Here is a 24,665-nt window from a genome sequence, read left to right on the forward strand (position 1 = left end):
TTTGGGGGTTTTTTTTTTTGGCTGCACCACACGGCTTACACAATCTTAGTTCTGAGCCCAGGCCCTGGCAGTGAAAGCACCAAGTCATAATCACTGGACAGCCAGGAAATTCCCAAGGGTGCTTGTTAAATAAGGGTTGGTTGGGGTCCGAATTGGTTGCACGGTTACAAGGGGAGACCTTGAGACCATAAGGATGCAGTGGCTGTGTTGTTCTGAATACGACCAGTGGTGTCCTTGGGTTCTGTACAGTTCAAAGAAAGTTCAAGTTCTCGGTGGGGCAGAATTGTGTCTGAGACCAGATCCTCAATGGCCTCCCAACTCCATTTTTTATACCTGTACTGTGGTTACTCCATTATAATTTCAATTTGTCATCAACTGTAAGAATATGGTTGCCATTAACTGAGATGAGGAAGACTGTGTTGGGAGCTGGTTTTTTGGGGATGGTGGTGGTTAGAATCAGGAGCTTAGTTTTCATCATGTAAGTTTAGGATGTCTACTATACATTTATGTAGCCAACTGGATATATTATTACATGTCAAGTAGCTGTATTGAACTCTGTGAGAAGCACTGTCACTCTTGTGGTCTTCACAGCAACCCTATGAGGTGGATTTTTTTTTTACAAGTGAGGAAAGAGAGGGCTTAAGTAACTTGCCTAATGTTGCAGCTAAAGTGGGAGAGCTGGAATACAACTACAGACACTGGCTTTAAAACTCGTGCTCTTGCTTAATCATTAAGTAATACTGAATCTCAGTGGATGCCTGACATATAGTAATAGACACTCAATAATCATTTGTTGCGTGAATGAATGGAAGAAAAAAACAGTAAAGGGGAGGGATGGGCTACTATCTTCAGAGTCCTCCTATACTCGTTTTCTTTCTGGGTGATCTCTGGCACCACTGTGAAGTTAGGGAAAAAGGCTAAGGAGGGGGCGGGGGGCGGCTAATGCTAGTGATCACGACTCTCGCAGGGTTTACTTTCTATCACAAAGTCCAGGTTTAGCCCAAACGCAGAAGCCCCGTTTTTAGTTCTACCATGACCTTAGCGCACTTATTCTCCACACTAGGAATGCTACAAGTAGCCCAATTTATGCTTCAGGGAACATTAACTTTGCAATAACCTAGCTAACAGATTTACCTGGGGAAACCGAAGGAGGCAAGTAACGCGCAAGCGGAAAACTTTAAAGCGCCGCCACGCAGGCGCTCCGCCGCCGGGAAAGTACCCACTACGGCTGCGCGAATTGGCGGCCCCGCCCTCCCTCGTCACGTGCTGTGGGACCGCGGCGTGGCGGCGGCAGTGGCAGTAGCGACGGCAGGCCATAGGGCGGTCAGAAGGTTTCCGGTTCCGGTGTAACGTTCGGGCTCCGTCTCAGGGGCTGAAGTTAGTGAGGTGAGTAGTGGCCCCGGGCCCGGAGAGGGTATCCCCGCGTCCTAGTGACTGGGGCTAGGGTTCAATCCAAGGGGAGGACAGAGGCGGGAAGGTTCAGTGGAAAGGAAGCTGAGAAAAGAACAAGTTCTGTGGGAGAACGGGTTGGAATGAGATTGTTGAGAGGAAAAGGGCGGGGGCGGGAAAGGGACGAGCTGAGGGGACTACCTCTGAGATGAGGAGTTGGGGTAGAACGAGGCTGGGTTGGGGGCGGGTCAGAGAGACGGAAAGAGCAAAAAGAGAAGAATGGGGGTTTCAGGGAGGAAATTGGACTTGTAGCAAAGGAGAGCACCGAGTAAGGAAATGCTTCAGAGGATTAGAACCTGCTCCCAGCTCATTCAGAGATCATTCTGCCTTCCTCTCCTTCCACACCATAACCACACCCCACCCCAGCCCCGCTCCACGCAGTTATTGTTGAATATTTGATTCGTGACAAAGCTAGTTACCGTTTGGAACTTTTATTTTGGCCACTGGCTGTTTAGTTTGCACGTTATCTTATGGAAGAATGGGTTGAAGTTGAGTACATTTGTTCATATGGTGCTTGGGCACACATTTCATCTGATAGAATTAGTTATGCAATCAATAGTTATTGAATGAATTAAGTGCCATATAGGAATGGCAGTCGTCCTCATTTTGTAAGATGAGTGAACCCAGTCTGAGAGGAATTACTTGTCAGAAGGCTGGTAAATGGTAGAGCTCGGTGTGAGCTCTTCATTCTCTGTAGTGTCTGAATATGCTTTTGAGCAATGCACATGTTGAGATTGATAGGCTCTACTGCTATCTCATGATGGGTAAATAGAGCCACTGTATTCATATAACGTGTCACTGAGGCACAAAATCTTTCACTCGTAGTTTCATGACTTTAATCTACTTGCTTCATATGGTTATACCAAAATTAAATACACTATTTAGCAACAGTTCTTATAGAGGATAAACCTGCCCGAAATGTAGAAGATAATCAGACTGTACCTTATAGGAGAAAAGATGTCTTAAAACATCTTAAAAGATTGAATCCCAGATTGGACCCTGATGTGTGGCACTGCTGGGAGGAGGTTAGCTTGGAATTGAGGTCAGTCTAGCTTATTGACTTTTAGGCAATATGGAGAAAATCAGGGAAATAAAAATTTTCTTTATGCTCATGAAGAGTTTTGAGATTTAAGTAGGGGATAAAAACGTAAACATGAATAAAATTTAAGAACTGTACTAACTTACATTAAACAACAAATTAAAGATTGTTGTAGAGTCTTTTATGATGGTGTTTTCTCTATTAAGCTAAAAAGTAGAATAAAGGTGAAAAGAGAGAGAGTACATCCAAAACGAAGGTAATCTTTTCTGAACTGAGGGATTAGTTATGACAGAGACCCTGTAGAACATGAGAGAAAAGTATCTAGGTACAGAATTCCCACTGGGATGAATATGAGTACAGAGAAATGTGATAGAACAGTCTTAAGGATTAAGAGTTTTAATATAGGATGACTGACCTGGATAAGCCCTCTCATTTGTGTCCCTTAAAAGAAGGCCTGGGTTAAGGAATGCTTGCCCAGAAGTAGGAAGAATAGAACGGCTGGGCTCTGAGTGGGCTTTTTCAGTCTTGTTTTCATGTTATATGCTTGCCAGTCGTTGTTGAATATGACAGAATCAAAAAAGAAGCTAGGACTCATTTCTCAGACTAGGTTATTCCCAAGGTTTGCTTGTTTATTCCACAGGTTTCACTGATCCACTGATACTTACTGAGTTAGGGTTAAAAATCAAACAGAATGTAGTCCTTTCTGTTTTGAAGTATGAGTTGTAGGGAAAGTATTTGGCTTGAAATGAAGTAGAAGAACTTGCCTAGGATTGAGAATAGAGGTGGGGAAGGCATTCCTGATATACTTACTGTTGCCTGGGGTTATTTTAATCTTCTCCTGTCCTCTAACTTAACTCTTTACTGGTTTCTTTTTAGGTGCAGTATTGAATCCTATTTTGAGCTATCCTCCTTTTCCTGAAGAATGGCACTGTCTAAGAGGGAGCTGGATGAGCTGAAACCATGGATAGAGAAGACAGTGAAGAGGGTGCTGGGTTTCTCAGAGCCCACAGTGGTCACAGCAGCACTGAACTGTGTGGGGAAGGGCATGGACAAGAAGAAGGCAGCTGGTATGTACCTTTCTGAAACTTCTGGCTTAACATGTAGGATGACCCCAAATACTGCTTTGAACTTCCCCAAAATTCTCTCTGTTGGGAGTGTCTAAAAAAAGGTCAGGCCAGTTTCTCTTGCATTATAATGGAAATAGCCTAAATAATTAATATTGCTTTTTCTCTTATTTTTTATTTTTTATACTATTTGTGACATATTTTGAATCTCAGACTGATTTCCTTTGACCACTGCACTGAGTTACCTAAATTATATTTACTTAGGAAATATACTAAAGTCAGATGGGTATATTCAGATTCAGATCGACATCTAAACATTTAGAAGTCTCTATAAAATACATGAAAAATGTTGAGGAAGGCAGATTTTGTTAAGGTAGTCTCCTCCAACTGCTGTTTGGGAAAAGTTAGAGTGGTTATTCATCTTAAACTTTGATGCTCAGCCTAAACAGGTTACTCTGGCTATGCTACTTCCTATGCCAAAAAGTTATAACTATTTTTATCTCGTGGGGCAAGGTCATTCAGTGTAAGAGAATGTATGAGAATCCTACAAAGAACTTAAGAAAGCATTTCTCTCCCTCTTAGGGATAAAATTCCAGTGTTGGCATCTATTGTATGCCTAGTATTGGACTAAGTACTTTTACTTTTTCAACCTTACCACCTCTTTTTTTCTTGCCAGACCACCTGAAACCTTTTCTTGATGATTCTACTCTCCGATTTGTGGACAAACTGTTTGAGGCTGTGGAGGAAGGCCGAAGCTCTAGGCATTCCAAGTCCAGCAGTGACAGGAGCAGAAAACGAGAGCTAAAGGTAGGTTACAGTTAACTATCTGACGAGCTTGGAGTGTTTTGAATGGTAACAAAATTGCTGAGCTTACCTGGCTCACACTTTAATATCCACTATTAGAATACCTAATATTTAAGAGAGGTACTTAGACATTGGAGTAGAGGGGGTGAACATGTATTATCACCATCTTATGGTGATGAACTACCTAAGTTCATGGGTTGAAACGTTCCAAGGAAACAGTAGGTAGCTTTGTCCTTTTTCATATACAGTTAGGAGTTTTGGTTCTCATGTTTCCCTAAGTCTCTCTCTTTTTCTTTTTTTTCAATAAATTGATTGCTCTAAGATTTTATGCTTTGATTTACTTGAGGCCTAATAGATTGCTTCACAGTGTGACTTCACTGCTACCTGAGCCATAGACCTCATTGTTGGTCCTTTAGAGATATTACTCTGCAATGGACTTCTAGATGGGACACCTAACAGCAATTGATTTTTTACTGTGTGTCTTGAGAGCCTACTGTTTTCCACATAGCATATTGCCAGTCCTCTGGCCCCATGAGTGGAATACTTAAAGGGACCATCATTACCTCCCTTACCTCCTTCTCTTTTTATCCTATAGTTGCTGATTGGTCATGGCCTCTTTCAATATTAGCAGTGTCAAGTAGCTGATCTATCTCTTTTCTCTGTCTGTCTCTTAAAAAAAAAATCTTTCCTGTGACTCCCATCAAAAACCTTCCAAAGTGCTTTTGATATCCTGGCTATCCTTTTGCTTTTCCTGAGGCACAAGAGTGAATAAGCAGTGTCTGCTTGGTCCCTGGCCAGGCTGTGGAACCAAGAGAAATAGAGATTTGTGTGCTTTTTGTGTTTAGGGTTTTGTAGGGTTATCAGAGGAATGAAAGATAGTCCTTGCCTTAAAGGAATTTGCAGTTTAAGGGTTGGGGGATGGGAGGGCACAACAAAATACAGTCACAAATTATGAAATCTGAGTAGCAGTTTCATGTAAATTTTAGGGTTGACTATAGAGTTTCAGACTTTGTTGAATTTTGTTACATTTAAGGGGGAATGCTTGATGCATAGTATACACAGATCTGTAGAGTGAAGATTATGTTTTGATAGGGCGTGCTACTGTATAAGTGCTGAGGGCCTGCTGTGAATAAAGTGACTACATTGGGTGGGATTAATAAAAATGGTTTCTTGAAGGAGGTATCTAGATAGCCTTGGGATTCGGGTCCCATTTTGGTCCATTCAGTCCCCACCCCACACAATATATTATGGGAGAGTCCTTTTTCTTGAACTGTAGGAGTTCCAGGAAGCGCTCGCCCCTGGCCGAGGATATGTCCTTGCAAAACACGAGCCCTCCTAGTGAAGAGGGGATGTCACCCAAAGCCTACCACCGGTGTGTACATTTGCTTTTTCCCATTGTCCCTTCCAGTTGGCCACTCTTGGTCCTGTTAAGTTCACCTTGCAAATTAGTCAACATATTTGAGTTCCCATTGTTTGATGAGAACAAAGTGTTATTGGGGAATACTGAAAAAGAGAGAAAGCCCCTGTCCTGGAAGAGCTTAGACACTAGTTGGGAGAAAGTACGTACTAACATTGAAAGACTTAACACTTGGCAAACAATATCAGCAGTGTAATTTTACTTAGTATGAACCAAGCTCTTAAGCGCTAAAAGGATGTGAAACAACAGTTTGATCAGAGTGGGTTGAGATTATTAATGAGAAAAACTTCCTGGAGGAGGTGAGTTTTAGGCAGGATTTGGACTGGGGGAAAAGTTGAGGGAGATCATTACAAATGTGGGCAGTAAGATGTGCAAAGACCTTGGGATGGGAACATTTATAAGCACATGGGATGAAATTTGTTTGACTGGAGTAGGAGAATAATGAAGTTGAGATGGGTGAGATGGTCCATTTGGTGGAGGGTCTAGAAGACTCTGGGAAAAGCCACAAAATGCTGATAAGGACTAGGATTATTCTTCCCTTCTCCCATGGGCAGGGATACAACTCTTCTTTCATCTTGGGTTCCCTTAGGAAGTGTTTGGTGATGACTCTGAGATCTCCAAGGAATCATCAGGAGTAAAAAAGCGACGGATACCCCGTTTTGAGGAGGTGGAAGAGGAGCCAGAAGTAATCCCTGGGCCTCCCTCAGAGAGTCCTGGCATGCTGACTAAGCTCCAGGTTAGTAATTAAGAACTGGAAGCGGTGGTTTTGAGAGTTGAAGAAGTAAGAGATGGATGGGTCCAGATTTATCGTGGCCTTAATTTGAATTAATTGTTAGCATTGGAAAAATTTTATGTCCTGCTTTATGTTTCATTATTTCTTGGTTTAACCAGGAGTATTCCAGTTGAAGGCTTTTGAAATAGCATTTACTGAGCACCTATTATGTGGCAAGGAAGGTGTGTTACGTACATCATTTGCCCAAATATCTACCTCACTGTGTCAGTAAGAAAATTATTGAAATGATTAGAACTTAACATGATGGCAGAGAAGTATTTCCAAATACTATAACACAGAAAAGATATAATCCACTTAAATAATTTTGAGTTCACTTTGTATGTTTTTAATAGGAATTATCTGTGTATTTAAAATGGGCACTGTTAAAAAATTTGGGGGCTTCCCTGGTGGCGCATTGGTTGAGAGTCCACCTGCCAATGCAAGGGACACGGGTTCGTGCCCCGGTCCGGGAAGATCTCACATGCCGTGGAGCGGCTGGGCCCGTGAGCCATGGCCGCTGAGCCTGCGCGTCCAGAGCCTGTGCTCTGCAAAGGGAGAGGCCACAACAGTGAGAGGCCCACGTACCACCAAAAAACAAAAAACAAAACAAAAACAAAAACAAAAAATTTTGATACTATGTAAGTAGTAAATATTTCTTGTACCACTTAAAATTTGTTACAGGAGAAATAGAATATATACATATATATGGATGGGTGGGTGGATGGACGGATTTGCATATTATATATGATATTTCTGAAAGGAAAGAAACTGATGGTGATGTTTTTTTATAGAAAATGGGGTGGAAGAATTCACAGTATACCCTTTTGTACTTTTTTGCATTTTAAACTATGTAAATATACCACCTATTCAAAAAAATGTTTAAAATAATTTTTTTTAAATATCTTGAAGCGCCTTGAAACAGGACTCCTGGAAAATTCAAGAAGAGTTATTTGATCATGTCCTCAAAGCTTATTATTCTGAACTTCTTTAGGGCAGAGGAAAGTATTTACAGAGATTAGGAAGTAAGTCTTCACATTGTTGGCTCCCGTTACCCAAACTAGGAACTCAGGGACAAATAGGTGATTTTTTTTTAAAGTGTAATAATGTTTATGGGTTCTGTCAGTTTTGCATGCATTTTCTAAATGTTCACAGTTGCCCTGTAAGGTAGGTACCATTTTTACCCCTTTTAGACACTTGGAGGTTTAGAAATTAAATACCGTGTTCAAGGTCACACAAGCATTAAATGGCAGAGTTAAGATTCAAACTCAGGTTTCCCTGACTCCAGAGTCTTAATTAGCAAGCTATGTTACTATCAATACTTAACATGCCAATCCTGCCTTGGGAAGATAGGTTGAAAAATTCCAGTGCTCAGCTGTGTACGCTTATCTTTATTACATTTTCTAGCCTATGGTACAAGCAGAATATGATGGGGTCATTCAAAAATTTTTTGTTCTCTAAACCTGAAAGCCCTTTGAGTTTAGGAACCTGTATGAGAGAAATAAAAAGATGTTAACAGTTTTTCAACTTTTTCCCCCACTGAGAGCAGATCAAACAGATGATGGAGGCAGCAACACGGCAAATCGAGGAAAGGAAAAAACAACTAAGTTTCATTAGCCCCCCTACGCCTCAGGTATTGTAACCAGATTTCTCTGAAAATAAGAATCTTTAGCACAGAATTTCTTGCCACCCACTCAAATAAGAGTCCAGAAGATGACTGCATGTTCCACCCCCAATTTGCCACAGTCTACCACTCTGTGGCGGGTTGGCGGGGGGCGGTCGGGGGAGATCTGCCTGCCTGTCTAATTTTTCTGATTCTGATTTCTTTTTCTCTGTCTCACAGCCAAAGACTCCTTCTTCCTCCCAACCAGAGCGACTTCCAATTGGCAACACTATTCAGCCCTCCCAGGCCGCCACTTTCATGAATGATGCCATTGAGAAGGCAAGGAAAGCAGCTGAACTACAAGCCCGCATCCAAGCCCAGCTGGCACTGAAGCCAGGGCTCATCGGCAATGCTAACATGGTGGGCCTGGCCAATCTCCATGCTATGGGCATTGCTCCCCCGTGAGTATCTGTTTCATGGAACTCGTTTCTGAAGCTTGAGAAGCAATAAATACCTTTGAATGTTATTGATCCTCTTCTTGCAAGGAACTTAAATAATTTCTTAGACAGTTTCATATTTCTTACATATACTCAATAAATACCAATTGAATTTATTCTCTTGGTCACCTTGTTGCAGAGTTTAATTTATCTTCTTTTTACAATTGGTAGAACTGAAGTTAAGATTATTCCTCTAATATTGGAGCTAGGAATAGAGCCAGGTTTCCTGGATCCTAGGTCAGAACTATATCCATTAAACCACATTGAGTGAGACCAGATCTGAGAGTTCTCTACAACTGGGTAAAGGTGATAGACTTCATTTTTAACACCTTAATTCATTTGCCATCCCCTGTCTGACTCAAGAATTAAGGAGTAAAGGAAAATATGATTCCAATTTCTTACCATTGTAATTTATAAGTTCATTTCATCTGATTGTACTCTATACTCAACTGTCCAGTTTGACAGTTTCAGTCAAGATGTTATTATTCACTGATGGGTTTATGTTCCTTAGAATTTTGTAACCTAGTTGTCTTTGTTGGGTTTTGATTTTTCCTTTTTTTTTTTTAATTTTATTTCTTTTGGGCTGTGTGTTGGGTCTTCGTTGCTGTGCGGGGGCTACTCTTCATTGCACTGTGCGGGCTTCTCATTGTGGTGGCTTTTCTTGTTGAGCATAGGCACGCGGGCTCAGCAGTTGGGGCTCACAGACTCTAGAGCACAGGCTCAGTAGTCGTGGCGCATGGGCTTAGTTGCTCCGCAGCATGTGGGATCTTCCTGGACCAGGGATTGAACCTGTGTCCCCTGCATTGGCAGGCGGATTCTTAATCACTGCGCCACCAGGGAAGCCCTGTTTTTTATTTTCTGCTTGTTTTTTTTTTTGCTTGACTTATTGTTCCAAATGGGATTTATTCCTTTGTGGGCTATTTTTCAGGAAGGTGGAGTTAAAAGATCAAACTAAACCTACACCACTGATTCTTGATGAACAAGGTCGAACTGTAGATGCAACCGGCAAGGAAATTGAGCTAACACACCGTATGCCTACTCTGAAGGCCAATATTCGGGCTGTGAAGAGGGAACAATTCAAGCAACAGCTAAAAGAAAAGCCATCAGAAGACATGGAGTCTAATACCTTTTTTGACCCCCGAGTCTCAATTGCCCCTTCCCAGCGCCAGAGACGCACTTTTAAATTCCACGACAAGGGCAAATTTGAAAAGATTGCCCAGCGATTACGGACTAAGGTATCTGGCTTAGAATATAATCTAGAATTTTGAAGAAGTTAGGAAGGTGACAAAGGAAATTGAATATAGTCCTGAAATAACCATCAACTCAGTTCTCTATGTTTTTGGCAATTAGATAAACAAGTAATAAAGCAATGAGTAATTTTTAAAATACTATATTTTTTCCTGGAATACTTGATTTTTAGCTGATTTGTCTTCTCAGTTACTTACATTCTACTTAGGTAGAAATAAAATTGAATTTGAAAATTCTCCACATAAACGGTCAGTGGAGGGAAACCGTTGAGAACCCTCAGGGCAACTAATGAAAGCTAGCCTGGTGTTAAAATTTACTGCAGACAGTCCACACACTTGGATAGTTTGATTGACTGTATATTTGATGACTTTTACCTTCTTGTTTTCATCCTCTCAGAATGAGGTTTTTCATAAAATTCCATTTCTGCATATTTGCTGCAGGCAGGCACTGTGGGGTAAAGGGCTAGTGATGAGAGTGAAATGTATGTAAATCAACCAAGTAAAGGATAAAGTAAAGCAGAACAGCTCCTTTTTCTAAGCTTTCAGAAAGTATGAATTTGTTGCATTAGATGTAAAGAGTTCAACAAGGGAGTGTTTTAAAGTTTGGGATTCTACTACTTCCCTGTTTTCTTTGACTTCAATTTATCTTCTTGTCTTGTCTTTAGGCTCAACTGGAGAAGCTGCAGGCAGAGATCTCACAGGCAGCTCGAAAAACAGGCATTCATACTTCAACTAGGCTGGCCCTCATTGCTCCTAAGAAGGAGTTGAAGGAAGGTGATGTCCCTGAAATTGAGTGGTGGGACTCTTATATCATCCCCAATGGCTTTGACCTGTGAGTTTGTTGGTTAATACCTTTTCATAAGGCTAGAGTTTTAATGGGATAGATGGTACTTGTGCATTAAGTAAAAAATTTAAATCCAAGGAAGATAGATAACCGTATACAAGCTCATATATTTGTAAAGAATATGTTGTATGGGTTGTTTTAGTTTTTTCGGTTAATGTAGGAGGATTGGGCACATATAGTCTAAATAATCTATACAAATCTGTAAAATTTCTGCTTGCTTTGTTATACATTGTTATTTGTTTTTACCATATTTGTTTTCTTAATTATCTTCTTTTGCTACTTATAATAGGTGTTTACATTTCTTAAAGATCCAGTCCTAGAATAGAGCAAGGATTCTTAGTTGATGGGGGAGAGAATGATAAATAAAGCGTATAAGAAACATTTGGCAAGCTTCAATCATATCTGCTCCATTATTCTGATACATGGCTTTAGGAGACTGTCTCAGCCTTTCCTTATGCTTCCTTTGTCAGCCTCTGTCCCAGCGAATTATTGTTACTAATGAGAGAATATGTGTCCATCAGGGGTGTTAGGGTAGAAAAAAAAGGTTGACAATGACTGGTGTAGAGAGTGCATCCAACCTTAGTGGGACCATTTTGTCATCTTGAAAATTATAAGTAATATATTACATATTATAGACATGCAAATACTGTAAAAAGTTCTAGAATGCATTATGGGGGGGTGGATTTTTTCATTGTGTTTCTGAGATTCCCTCTCTCTTGGAATCATCTCTACCCACATATCCTGTTTTCCCTTCTTCCTCCAATTTTAGTACAGAGGAAAATCCCAAGAGAGAAGATTATTTTGGAATCACGAATCTTGTTGAACATCCAGCCCAGCTCAACCCTCCAGGTAATGTAGAGATTACTCAATCAAAGCTCTAGAGAAGTATTAGCCAATAGAAATTTATGTGATAATGGGCATGTTCTCTGTCTGGTCTGTCTATACTATAGCTGCTGTGCACACATGACTATTGAGAACTTGAAAACCAAGTTGCATTAATACAGCTGAGGGACTGAATTTTTAATTTTATTCAATTTTAATTTAAATTTAAATAGTACATGTAGTTAGTGGTTACAGTTTTGGACAGTGCAGCTGTAGAGCATTGAGGTCTAATCTATAGATGGCCTCACTGATGTATATTACAAATTGGGCTTTTGCCATAGTGTTGACTCCCAACTCTAGTACACCACCATTAAACTCCTGGCCCTCTTCAATCTTCTTTTTCTTCAGCCTTTCTCTTTATCATTTTTGTAGTGAAAGTCTGTTGGCTCAGTCAGAAGAGATGGGTTTTAGTTGTGGCTGTGAACTAGCTGAATCCCTTGGGTAAATCACTTATAATACAGAATTTCCTCATATGTAGAGATAATACTGATATTCCCTCTTAAGCAATCACAGAAGATTTTAACATTTTCATCAAATTTGAGATGAATAGAGGAGGTTAGTTTTTACTCAGTAAATTTACTCAGTAAATTTGCTTGCCAGTATCTCTAATAAGTTCATAAAAATAGATTGAGACTCTGTGATAATAAAAGAATAATAATCATTGAATTATACTTAATCAGAATGTACTTAGCTGTCATCAGCATGAATCATTAGAAGAAAGTGGGGGATTTTGTTTGTTTTAACAAATTGAGTAAATCTGCTTTGGGAGCTCAGAAGATTTTTCCTAATCCCTATGACTCTTAAATTATAAATTTCCTAATGTTGGCCAGTGGTTTTCAAATTGTATTCCATAGGCACGTTGAGGTTCAATAAGTAGGATCCAAATGGGATTCTGGATACCCCCCACCTACTCCAAATCCTCACACAGAGCAGCCGGAGCAGCTCTAATTTTGTTTTCTATATTTGTCACATTTCAGTTTATAAAAGGGTTCAACTGCTTAAAGAAAAACAAGTTAGAACATTACTCATGAAAGATAAGAATGCTTTTGAGGGGCTTCCCTGGTGGGGCAGTGGTTAAGAAACCGCCTGCCAATGCAGGGGACATGGGTTCGAGCCCTTGTCTGGGAAGATCCCACATGCTGCAGAGCAACTAAGCCCGTGCACCACAACTACTGAGCCTGCGCTCTAGAGCCTGCGAGCCACAACTACTGAAGCCCATGTGCCTAGAGCCCGTGCTCCGCAACAAGAGAAGCCACTGCAATGAGAGGCCCTCACACTGCAACAAAGAGTAGCCTCCACTCGCCGCAACTAAAGAAAGCCTGCGAGCAGCAATGAAGACCCAAGGCAGCCAAAAATAAATTAAAAAAAAAAAGAATGCTTTTTAAAGACATAACTATAATACCATTATCACGACCTAAAATTAACTAAAAGCAAACTAGAGGTCCTTTCTTTTTCTTTTTTTTAATCTTAATTGGAGTATAGTTGATTTACAATGTTGTGTTAGTTTCAGGCGTACAGCAAAGTTAATCAGCTACACATATACAGATATCCACTATTGTTTAGATTCTTTTCCCATATAGGCCATTACAGAGTATTGAGTAGAGTTCCCTGTGCTATACAGTAGGTTCATATTAGTAGTGTGTATATGTCAATCCCAGTCTTCCAATTTATCCCTTCCCGCTTACCCCCTGGTAACCATAAGTCTGTTTTCTACATCCGTAACTCTGTTTCTGTTTTGTAGATAAGTTCATTTATACCCTTTTTTCAGATTCCACATATAAGTGATATCATATATTTGTCTTTCTCTATCTGACTTATTTCACTCATTATGACAATCTCTAGGTCAATCCATGTTGCTGTAAAGTTTCTTTTAATGTGATTGATATTCACCTGTATCCCTCTAATATGCTTATTGCTTTGGTACATTCATTTCTCTGCCTGACAGTCGACAATGACACACCAGTTACTCTGGGGGTATATCTGACCAAGAAGGAACAGAAGAAACTTCGAAGGCAAACAAGGAGGGAAGCACAGAAGGAGCTACAAGAGAAAGTCAGGCTAGGCCTGATGCCTCCTCCAGAACCCAAAGGTACGTATCTTAGAGGCAGGGAAGAAAGGGTGACGAGTTTATCTCTGTCATTCTAGAGGAACTTTAGCATCTCTCTATATTTGGGTGCTTTTTGTTTCTCAGAATCATTCATTGGTTTTTCCTTTCCTAAATTTTCTATTGTCTTTGCTTATTAAGACAGGTCAACATAGTCATTGTAGATGTCATTTAAGGCTTTTTTTTTTTTTAACTAATATTGACCATAAAACATTCCTATACTCCTGGAAGAATAATAGGCTTGAAATTCATGAAGATAGTAGTTGGAGTATTTGCATAGAGTTGCTATGTACATAATTCTTAAATGTTTGAAAAATGAAAATGCAGTTTAAAAAACCTCACTCCTGTAGTTTCCATTATCAGTAATATTTTGAGTGAGCACTGTTATGTATAGGATCTTTCACTAAATGCTATGATGAGAGTGAAAAATGCCAAAGGGCTTCCCTGGTGGCACAGTGGTTGAGAGTCCGCCTGCCGATGCAGGGGACACGGGTTCGTGCCCTGGTCCGGGAAGATCCCACATGCTGCGGAGCGGCTAGGCCCGTGAGCCATGGCTGCTGGGCCTGCGCGTCCGGAGCCTGTGCTCCGCGACGGGAGAGGCCACAACAGTGAGAGGCCCGAGTACCGCAAAAAAAAAAAAAAGAAAAAAAAGGAAAAAAAAAATGCCAAAGAAATTAAGTTCCTTGTCTTTCGTAAATTTTCAAACAATGTGAATAAATGCATAGCAGTTATTTAGATTAATTATGTGACCTCCCTCAAATGCTGAATTAATTGGATGGGCTTTCAAGGTAAGAGTATTTGGAGGAGGTGAGTTTTGAGCAGAGATTTGAAATAGGTGAATGATATGAATTAGTAGAGAAGAGATTTACAGGTTATCCCAGCTGGAGTAATGACTTACGAGATTGATTTCTATCATCTCTTCACTGCAGTAAGAATTTCAAATTTGATGCGAGTATTAGGAACAGAAGCTGTTCAAGACCCCACGAAGGTAGAAGCCCATGTCAGAGCTCAGATGGCAAAAAGACAGAAGTAAGTGCCATGGGATTGGGTGGAAACCCAGGGCAAGTACCTTTCCCAGACTCTTCTGGGGGATCCATATTTGGAGGGAGGGGAGAGTTCTCCGTTGCTCTCTCTTTCCCTCAGCCCTGCCTCTGATCTTCAATGCCTTTCTCACTTGTGGATGTCCTTCCTGTCACGACAGAGCGCATGAAGAGGCCAACGCTGCCCGAAAACTTACAGCAGAACAGAGAAAGGTCAAGAAAATTAAAAAGCTTAAAGAAGACATTTCACAGGGGGTACACATATCTGTTTATAGGTAGGTGTCCAAACTGGGCCAGCCTTTTCCTTAGAAATACCAAAACATTTTCCGGGTGATTGAGGCAGAATCACTGGTGTAAAGCATACCTAATAGCAGCTCTACTCTCTTTTAACGACCCTAGTGTAAATCAAGAGCTAGTAGATCTTTTTCATTGGTGAGGGTTAAAAACTTAGTCTTCTGTCTCTGAGGTCTTAGTGAACTAATACTAGTTCTGAAGAATGAATGAACGAATATGCTTATTCAGGCCAAGATGTGAAGTAGGGATCATTCATACTTTATGAAGCATAAAATATTATTTTTTAGGAAGCATTAAAAGTCTTTTTCCTCAGTTAACTATATCCTTATCCTAATGTATTGCAGTAATCCTTTTATTCCCACTCCAAAGTGGACTTTATTTATTTATTTTTGATTTATTTATTTGTTTTTATTTTTGGCTGCATTGGGTCTTCGTCGCTGCACGGGCTTTCTCTAGTTGCGGCGAGTGGGGGCTACTCTTCATTGCAGTGAGCAGTCTTCTTGTTGTGGCTTCTCGTTGTGGAGCACAGGATCTAGGCACTCAGGCTCAGTAATTGTGGCGCACGGGCTTAGTTGCTCCGTGGCATGTGGGATCTTCCCAGACCAGGGCTTGAACCTGTGTCCCCTATTGGCAGGTGGATTCTTAACCACTGCATCACTAGGGAAGCCCTGGACTTTCCATGTTGTAAATATTTTCTACCTTTTCTGTTGATTTAATGTTTTCATTTTATTCTTTTATGTCAAGTACATGTGTATCTTCTGTTTAGACGTGCTCCTGTTTAGTTCTTTATTATAAAAACGGCACATTATTATAAAAGTAGTGAATGCTTACTAAGATAAAAAACATTCTAACAATACAGAAGGACATTTATTGAAAAAGTCCCCTTCCTATTCTCTGATCCCTTAGGACCACTCACTGTGGGTAATTGCCACTGACAGTTTTTCGTATATTCTTCAAGAAATTTTTCAGGCATAGCATTGTGACTACTTTATATTATAAGCACCTAGAGGGCAAAGAATTTGTTGGTCTTTATACTGTCAAGAACAACTAGCATATAAATATTTTTGGATGATGGTAAATATCTCTTCTTCATTCTTAGAGTAAATTTTGATTACCTGCTATTTGTTGTAAAGTGTACAGTGCTAGACTTTGAAGAAGTTTAAGACAGTAGAAATACTTCTGGATTCATCAATTCTACCTTTAAGCATTAGTATATTTGCTTACTCCAAATGCCTTTGTTTTTAGAGAGAAAACTATTTTGGATCCATTTTTATTTGCCATTCCATTCAGGCAACTGCTGATGCTAAAATGAAAGCCATAACTAAACTTTCCCTCTCCAGAGTTCGAAATTTGAGCAACCCAGCCAAGAAGTTCAAGATTGAGGCCAATGCTGGGCAGCTGTACCTGACAGGGGTGGTGGTACTGCACAAGGATGTCAACGTGGTAGTAGTGGAAGGGGGTGAGTCTGAAAAAATTGAGGCAACCGTAGGCCTTGAAGTGATTAACATGGTGGGAAGAAAGGAGAAAAAGATAGTATTTTAGAGCCATACCTGGGTTTAATATCTTGGGCCTCTGTTTCTGTGTTTATTGGAGTAGAAGGACCTAAGATGTGGTTCCTGGGATTGCTTCAGCTACCACATTAATGTCTGAGCGTTGAATGCACACAAACGTTCTTTCTACCCCATCGTCTTCCACAACTCTGGCAAAATTCTCCTTCTCTGTTTCTAGGCCCCAAGGCCCAGAAGAAATTTAAGCGTCTTATGCTGCATCGGATAAAGTGGGATGAACAGACATCTAACACAAAGGGAGATGGTGAATGGGGGTTAGAGGGGATTAAGTGGGAGGTGGGATGGTACTCTGTCCATTCATCTGTTCCCTCTCTCTGACACTCTTGCAAATACCAGATGTTTAAGAATTTTAGAAAGACCCATTTGGACTTTAAGCATGCTAGACATTCATACAGTATTTATTATATGATCATATGCATGAGTATTAGTTATTCTCCTGCCTGTCCTTTAAGGCCTTTCTACTAGCTGGTTTCCCTGTTAGCCCAGACTCTGGATACTGGCTACATGAGTGTATTTAGTTTGTGAAATTTCAGCAAGCTGCGCATTCATATGTGCATTGTCTATATTATATAACTTTTTGACAAAAAGTTTTTTAAAGGATTGAGAGCAAAAAATATTTTTCAGATCAAAAAAAGCTCTCTGCTTCATTCAAGAAAATAAACTTTTATTCTTTTGCCCAAGTTTATCTTGTATATTTATTTGACATCCTTCAGGCCATCTTCTTCCATCAATATTCATTCTTCCCTTCTTTGAAGACCTGAGTTAGCATTTAACATATGCAGAGAACCTTACTTTTCTTAACTTTGGCCCTTCTATACTTTTCTTTCTTCCCTATTTTTATACTTAAACTACACTTTTTACTATAATTGATCTATATTTTATTTTGTTTCGCAAGTGTTCCTAAGATATTTTCATTCATTATATCTGTCCTCCTTCATTAGACTAAAAACTCCTTGAGAATGGACTCTTATCATTTTGGCATCTGAAGTGCTTAGGACAAGTTTTTATTGTTCTTTTATTTATCTCCTTATTCCCAGTACCTGTCACAGCTCTTGACATGTAATTGGTCCTCAATACATGTTTGTTGAATTAATTAATGTCCCTACCTGTTTGGAGATTTCAGTCTAATTGGGGGGAAATAAAGAGTAACAGAAGACATTTGATCCCAGTACATGAGAAAAGGTGATGATATTTAAAAGAATTTGGGTAGGCTTGAATACTGTTTGTTTAGGACCTAAATCTTGATGTCTGATCTAAGTCTAGAGCAAGATTTAGCTAATTGTCTTTTCCAGATGATGAGGAATCTGATGAGGAAGCTGTGAAGAAAACCAACAAATGTGTACTAGTCTGGGAGGTAGGTGATTAAACACTGAAGCAGGACTTTAGCTAATTCCTGATTGTTTATATTATGCAAATGGAGCAATATAATGGTAAAACTAAATAATGACTAATCCCTTAAGTAATTTGTATTTCTTTTTGGAATTCATTGTTAAGTATTTGGCAGCAAATCCTTCCTGATTATATTTTAGTTAAATTGATGGGTATATACTTTATGCCATCTGGGGAAAAGTATGGAAACTGGTGGCAAGAATACAAATTCTCGATTTATTTATTTCACAGTCATGGATATGAGACTTGGAAAGAGGGAAATGAATTGTAGAATTTTTCTTTGGATATAGTGAAAGAAGTACTAGACTTAATACAAAGTTGGGAGTCTGGGCAGTATCACTTACTAGCTGTGTAACTGGGCAAGACACTTAATGTCAAAAACTGTTGCTTTGTCTATAAAATGTGGATATTATTTTCTCCCTATTGTCAGTTTTATTTTGAGAACCTAATTTGATTATTATGTAATGATGCTTTGCAAAATGTGACTAAATCACTCTTAAAATGGAATTTTTTTATGGTTATACAATTCTTTCATCCCTCAAATTTTCTTAGTGAGCCACACTATTCTGAAGAATGAATGAATGAGTGAATATGCTTTTTCAGGCCAAGTTGTGAACTAAGGATCATTCACCCTTTGTGAAGTGTAAAATATCATCCTATTTCTCCAGGAAGCATTAAAAGTTTCTTTCCTCAGTAACTATATTCTTATCCTGATGTACTGCAGTAATCCTTTTATTCCCACTCCAAAATACATTTTATACATTGTAAATATTTTCTACCTTTGTGTTGATTTAATGTTTTCATTTTATTCTTCTAGGTTGCATGCGTGTGTGTATCTTCTATTTTTTAAATGTGCTCATATTTAGTAACTAGTTCTTTATTATAGAAGTAGTACTTTGGGACTTCCCTGGCAGTCCAGCGGTAAGACTCCGCACTTCTCCTGCAGGGGGCGTGAGTTCGATCCCTGGTCGGGGAACTAAGATCCCACATGCCATGCGGCATGGCCCGAAAACAAAAAAAGTAGTACTTTACTACCAAAGTAGTGAATGCTCATTAAAATAAATTCTGACAACACAGAAGATCACTTACTGAAATAGTCCCTTCCAATTCACTCATTTTTTAAGACCACTCTATAGGTAATTGCTACTGTTTTTCATGTATCCTTCTGTCTTACCCCAGATTCCTCCAATTTATGCATACTAAGTAGGTAATAATAACCATAATAACTGTTTCTGTGTCTCATAAGTCCCCATATGCATATTTAATATCCCCCAGCCCCTTCACCTCTTTAAAATTCTGTTCCATTTATCTCTGAGAGTCCTCAGGAATTATTTCTCAGGTTCAGAAATAAGCCAAGTTGTGCTTTAGCCTCCTTTTTGGAATCTGATCCCTGAAAGCCTCTAGCACTTTGTGACTGCCATTGCAGCTAGTCCCTTTGATGAGAATGCAGTTCCACTAAGGACTGAATCTTTCTATTGTAGTTGTCTGCAGGTTATCCCCCTTGGCTCCCATTCCTCTCTCCCCCGAACCCCTGGATTGTTCTTTGTCACTGGGCCCCAAAACCTCCTGCTTATATACATGGTCTCACTAAGTCTTATGAAAAGAGTCCTTTTAGCCTCTAACTCCTTTCTCCTTAAATGCCCAAATCTGGAGGCCTGGTGGGAGGCAAGTTCATCCCATCTCACCCTCCGTAGTCCTTCCTGACTTACTCTTCCATCCAGGCACCAGAGCACAGAACTCCTCATCTTCCATTCAGTCAAAAAAACAAACCCATATAAAGTCATGAAAACTCAGCAAATATCCAAGGGGGTGGAGGTTAGAATTGTTTGTTTTGTTTGTTTAATATTTATTTATTTAGGCTGCACCAGTTCTTAGTTGCAGCACTCAGGATCTTTTATTTGAGGCATGCGGGATCTTTAGTTGTGGCATGTGGGCTTCTTAGTTGCAGCATGCATGCGGGATCTAGTTCCCTGACCAGGGATCGAACGCGGGCCCCCTGCATTGGGAGCATGGAGTCTTACCCACGGGACCACCAGGGAAGTCCCTAGAATTGTTTTTACCATAAAATTATGTTCAGGTAGGCATATTGCTACACAGGTGTTATTAAGTTTTATAAAGGAATATTATATCTGATTTAAATTAGAAATTGCAGTGTTTTTATTAAAAATTTTGTCTCTTTCCCAGGGTACAGCCAAAGACCGGAGCTTTGGGGAGATGAAGTTCAAACAGTGCCCTACAGAGAACATGGCTCGGGAGCATTTCAAAAAGCATGGGGCTGAGCACTACTGGGACCTTGCGCTGAGTGAATCTGTGTTGGAGTCCACCGACTGAGACTACTGCAAGCCCTTGCCTCTCCCTTCTTGCCTTTGTCTCTTCAGTCCTCTCCCTTATTCTCCTTCCAAACCCAGCCCTACTTGTGTGTGTGATCTCAGAACTGTGCCAGGCTGACATTGGGACAAAGGGAGAACACCTTGCTTCCTTCCCCAGACAGCCTGGTGCTGCCCTTTATTCCCCTTATGTGAATATGATTAAAGAGTTATTTTTAAAGTCGGTATGATATTTTTCACACATTCAAAGGTATTGGAGTTTGGGTCTTCAGGTGATCTTGTCTCCAGACTTCTAGCAATTGCTGTGGAAAAAGAAAATTTTGTCATTGATATTTATGAATATATAAATGGATGAACGAATGGATGGATGATTGGATAATGGAAATTTCTGACCTCATCTTAGAGCAAGAATGATAAATACTGTTTTCCTGGAGCAGAGTGAAGAAGGAAAAGGTATTAAGTGGATAGGGGAGAGGGAATTTCCATCTCTTAACCTTCAGTGGATAGTCACGAGGTTGACAGATTACTTCTGGTCTTGGCTGAGTAGTCTTAACAGGAAATTAGTTCCTCATATGGGTGAATATATGAGAAGCTGTGTCGTGGGTGAAATGGACACAGAAGGAGAGTCCAAAGAGGATGTTATGGGTCAGTTTGTAAAAGGGAATAGGATTTGGGAATTTAGCCTATTCTCTTTACTAATTAAAGAAACCAATCCTTTTCTAAAAGACAATGTGTAATTTCTTTTTCCCACCCACCCCCAAGAATCTGACAAGATGCAGTTCTGTTTAAGCATTTAATGTTTCTGGTTTGATTTTAGGAGTATTTGGGTCAGAATAAGTATCCATAGAAGTCCAAAATTCTTACCATAAATATCGTTCCATTTCATGTTGCCTGTTGAGGATGTATTGAGAATGAATTGAACATAGGAGCCATTAGAGTTCCTCCCTGCTAATTGGAGTTTACTAGGAAGTAGTGTCAGAATGAATACTTGACCAGAAGTTAAAACATTCTATGTTATCAAATTAACCCCTTTAAAAAAAATGTGGGGACTTCCCTGGTGGTCCAATGATTAAGACTCCATGCTCCCAAGGCAGGGGTCACGGTTTGGATCGTTGGCTGGGGAACTAAGATCCCACATGCTACATGGCATGGCCAAAAATAAATAAAATTTTTAAAAATTAAAAAGTTACTGTTTCAGGCCCTAGTTAGAGTTCCAATTTTAAGGCAGCATTAGAGAGTGCTAGGATAAAAAAGGTGGAAAGAGACAAGGGACTGCAAAAGGCCTTAAGGAAAAACTATACAACCTCTTTTTTAGAGATAAGCAAACTATAACCCAGACAGATGACATTACTAATTCCTAGAGCAGGAAGAAACCGAAAAAAAAGCCTATATCTGTGAGACTTAGGAGCTAGAGAATTGATATTTCGTGATTTAAGCAAATCCAGGGGAAAACATTGTCAGAAGTAAGTGCTTTTGCTTTTATTAAAGGATTTATTACAAATATGCGTGTAAATAATTTATATACAACTTCAAAAATGTATTGTTTGCTGAAGACCTAAAAGGAGTCTTTTTGTTCATTATAAAGTTCAGTAAGTTCCCTACATAAAAGAATGAGTTCCAGGGCTTCCCTGGTGGTGCAGTGGTTGAGAATCTGCCTGCTAATGCAGGGGACACGGGTTCGAGCCCTGGTCTGGGAGGATCCCACATGCTGCAGAGCAACTAGGCCCGTGAGCCACAACTACTGAGCCTGCGCGTCTGGAGCCTGTACTCCGCAATGAGAGGCCGCGATAGTGAGAGGCATGCGCACTGCGATGAAAAGTGGCCCCCGCTTGCCACAACTAGAGAAAGCCCACGTACAGAAACGAAGACCCAACACAGCAAAAATAAATTAAAAAAAAATATTCCATTCCACAAGCACATTCATAAGTCCAATTTGTTCGTACATCCAACAAAACCCAATTCACAATTGCTGTACTGTAATCGGTTTGTAATACTTTTCACAAAGTAATACATAACAAAACATTTTGAATCTTACAGTACAGTACCTTGAAAAGTACAGTAGTACAGTACAACAGCTGGCATACAGGGGCATGTTTGCATCTTTGAAAGTTCTGAACTTGAAGGTTCGTCTGTAGGGGGCTTACTGTACCCATAGTGAGACTTAATCCTTGTTTTAAGTCTTAACTCCCTGTGCTTCAGGGTGGTGGTGGTTTTTTAATTTATCTGATCCTGTACTGTATTAAGCATTGTGCTCGATATGCATTGCCTCCTTTATCAGAACAAATTTATGAGGAAAGTAGATTTTTAGAGGTGAGAAATCTGAAGCTAAGAGTAAATCTGAAGCTAAGAGTAAGTAATTTGCTTCAAGGTTATGGCTAGTAAGTGATGGAGTTTAATTTGAACCCAGGTTTGACTAGAACCCAAACTTAGTCCCTACACATGCTGCTTCATTTGTGAAATAGGTGGTAGGGACAGATGTGTTCTTTCAGATGAATGCTAGACTCAGAATAATTCCTATCTTGGGATGCTGTTATCACTTAGAATACATTGTGAACTTTAGTAATTTCTTTCATAATCTGAAGTTATATCTTTAGTTAACGGCAGTTATTTGTCCTCTGTAGCGTTCTGGAGAGAACTTTAAAAGTCATTTGGAATTTATCATGGAGAATTAAGTGAAATGATCAAGGTAGATAATAGCTTTCTTTGTTAAAAAATGCAAATATAAAGTTACTGGACTGATACGTCCTTCCTATATGTGGCTTACCTTGATGAATTTCCAGAAATATCTTGAACAATGGCAATATCATTGTAATATATGTACCAAATAATTATTTTTGGATAAGACAATTCAGTCATAACTAACACTGTTTAGCAATCAGGGTGCTTTTGCATGTTATTCAATGCAATATTCTGTAGTTAACATACATGTAATTTTATTCAGGGCAGAAAATGCTACTGTTCAAAAGATTCGATCCAGTTGGAATGATCAGGGAAGTTTGCCTGAAAGAGGCAATTTAAGATAGTTCTTGAAAGAGGCAATTTAAGATAGTTCTTAAGATAGTGCCTGAAAGAGGCAATTTAAGATAGTTCTTGAAAGATAGGTAGAATTTTGGTAATAGAAGAGGATATTTTAGGCAGAATTAATTATAAATAGAAAATTACAGGATATATTTAAGGAAAAGGAACAGTTTGGAGCCCAAGGAACCTTGGAGGAAAGGCATTTGAGATAATACTGGGAAGTTAGATTGGAACCATTGTGGAGGGTCTTAAAAGTTAGGGCTTTTACTTAACTTGGTACATAACAAGGAAGAAGTTTTTTGGTTTTGTTTTTTGAGTAGGGGAAAACTAGGCGATTAGTCTGGTAATGTATATAAGCTGAAGAGATATACTAGGAAGCTGATCGTGATGCTGTTGATATGTAGAAAGGTGATAATCTTTAGGTAGAGGGCAAGGGGAATGAAAAGAAGGGAATTCACGCAAGAAATATCTAGGTAGAAGTCTACAAGATTTGATAACTAGTTGAAGGGGTAGAATCAAAGATAACTAGGATATCCAACTTGAATAAATCTGAATGCAGGTGATAAATTTAATCTTTGGGAGAGAATGAGCATAAAAATGAGAGAAGGGCTAAAAATGGAACTTTGGCAAACACAAGGGGGTAAGAAAACTAGCAATGGGCGGAGAAAGGATCCATTTAGTGGGATCTGATTAATGATTGTATATTTAACAGAAGCAAAGGGAAATGAATTTTAAGAAAGATTTAAGTATAATAAATAATAGCTGACATCAACATCATCAAGCCTTTACTAAGCCAGGCACTACTTTAAACACTGTGCACACATTAACTCATTTAATAATTATAGCACCACAGAGAGTAAATTGCCAATGGTAAGTGGCAGTAAAGTAAATTGCCACTCGCAAGTAAATTGCCAACGGCAAGTGGCAGAGCCTGAATTTGAGCAGTCTGGTTCTAAGTGTCTTACTCTAAACCATTGCACTAACAGAAAAAGCTGAAGGCTGAGACTGTAAACAGTGCACTGGAATTGGCAATTAATAGATCTTTGATGCTTTTTAAGAGTGTGCTTCCTCAGCACCTATTGCAGTGCCTACCTATTTCACTGAGAAAAGAGAAGCAATTGAAGAGAATTTCTGCACATTCTCACCAACACATCTATCAACCTACCTGAATCTCTCTACCTAGATTCTACCTTCCTGTTACAAGAAAGGAACTGTCTATGGACCTATCACCTGATCCTATCCTCTTCCACTTACTCAAGGAAATCAGCCAGCAATTGTCCCATCTCTATCCTGTATCAACTGTAGCATCT

The 24,665-nt window shown here is 39.6% G+C and overlaps 1 protein-coding gene across 1 annotated transcript; it reads left to right on the forward strand.

The window, feature by feature from the left end:
- Positions 1-1,228: 1,228 nt before the first annotated feature.
- On the forward strand, positions 1,229-20,557 carry PRPF3 (pre-mRNA processing factor 3). Its single transcript, XM_067727635.1, has 16 exons — positions 1,229-1,386; positions 3,365-3,555; positions 4,229-4,359; positions 6,363-6,509; positions 8,092-8,175; positions 8,386-8,606; positions 9,571-9,877; positions 10,555-10,721; positions 11,503-11,582; positions 13,561-13,704; positions 14,649-14,748; positions 14,921-15,034; positions 16,394-16,512; positions 16,782-16,865; positions 17,914-17,975; positions 20,195-20,557. The coding sequence occupies exons 2-16, from the start codon at positions 3,411-3,413 to the stop codon at positions 20,339-20,341; spliced, it is 2,052 nt and encodes a 683-aa protein (XP_067583736.1). The 5' UTR covers positions 1,229-1,386; positions 3,365-3,410; the 3' UTR covers positions 20,342-20,557.
- The last annotated feature ends 4,108 nt before the right edge of the window (positions 20,558-24,665 follow it).

Source organism: Pseudorca crassidens, chromosome 2, assembly GCF_039906515.1.
Source record: "Pseudorca crassidens isolate mPseCra1 chromosome 2, mPseCra1.hap1, whole genome shotgun sequence".
Taxonomy (NCBI): Eukaryota; Metazoa; Chordata; class Mammalia; order Artiodactyla; family Delphinidae; genus Pseudorca; species Pseudorca crassidens.

Bases quoted from the DNA above. Each gene is read 5' to 3' on its own strand.
- PRPF3 (XM_067727635.1), top strand. From the start codon at position 3,411: ATGGCACTGTCTAAGAGGGAGCTGGATGAGCTGAAACCATGGATAGAG. The intron at 4,360-6,362 runs GTAGGTTACAGT...GGGTTCCCTTAG, and splicing joins GCAGAAAACGAGAGCTAAAG to GAAGTGTTTGGTGATGACTC. The intron at 10,722-11,502 runs GTGAGTTTGTTG...CTCCAATTTTAG, and splicing joins ATCCCCAATGGCTTTGACCT to TACAGAGGAAAATCCCAAGA.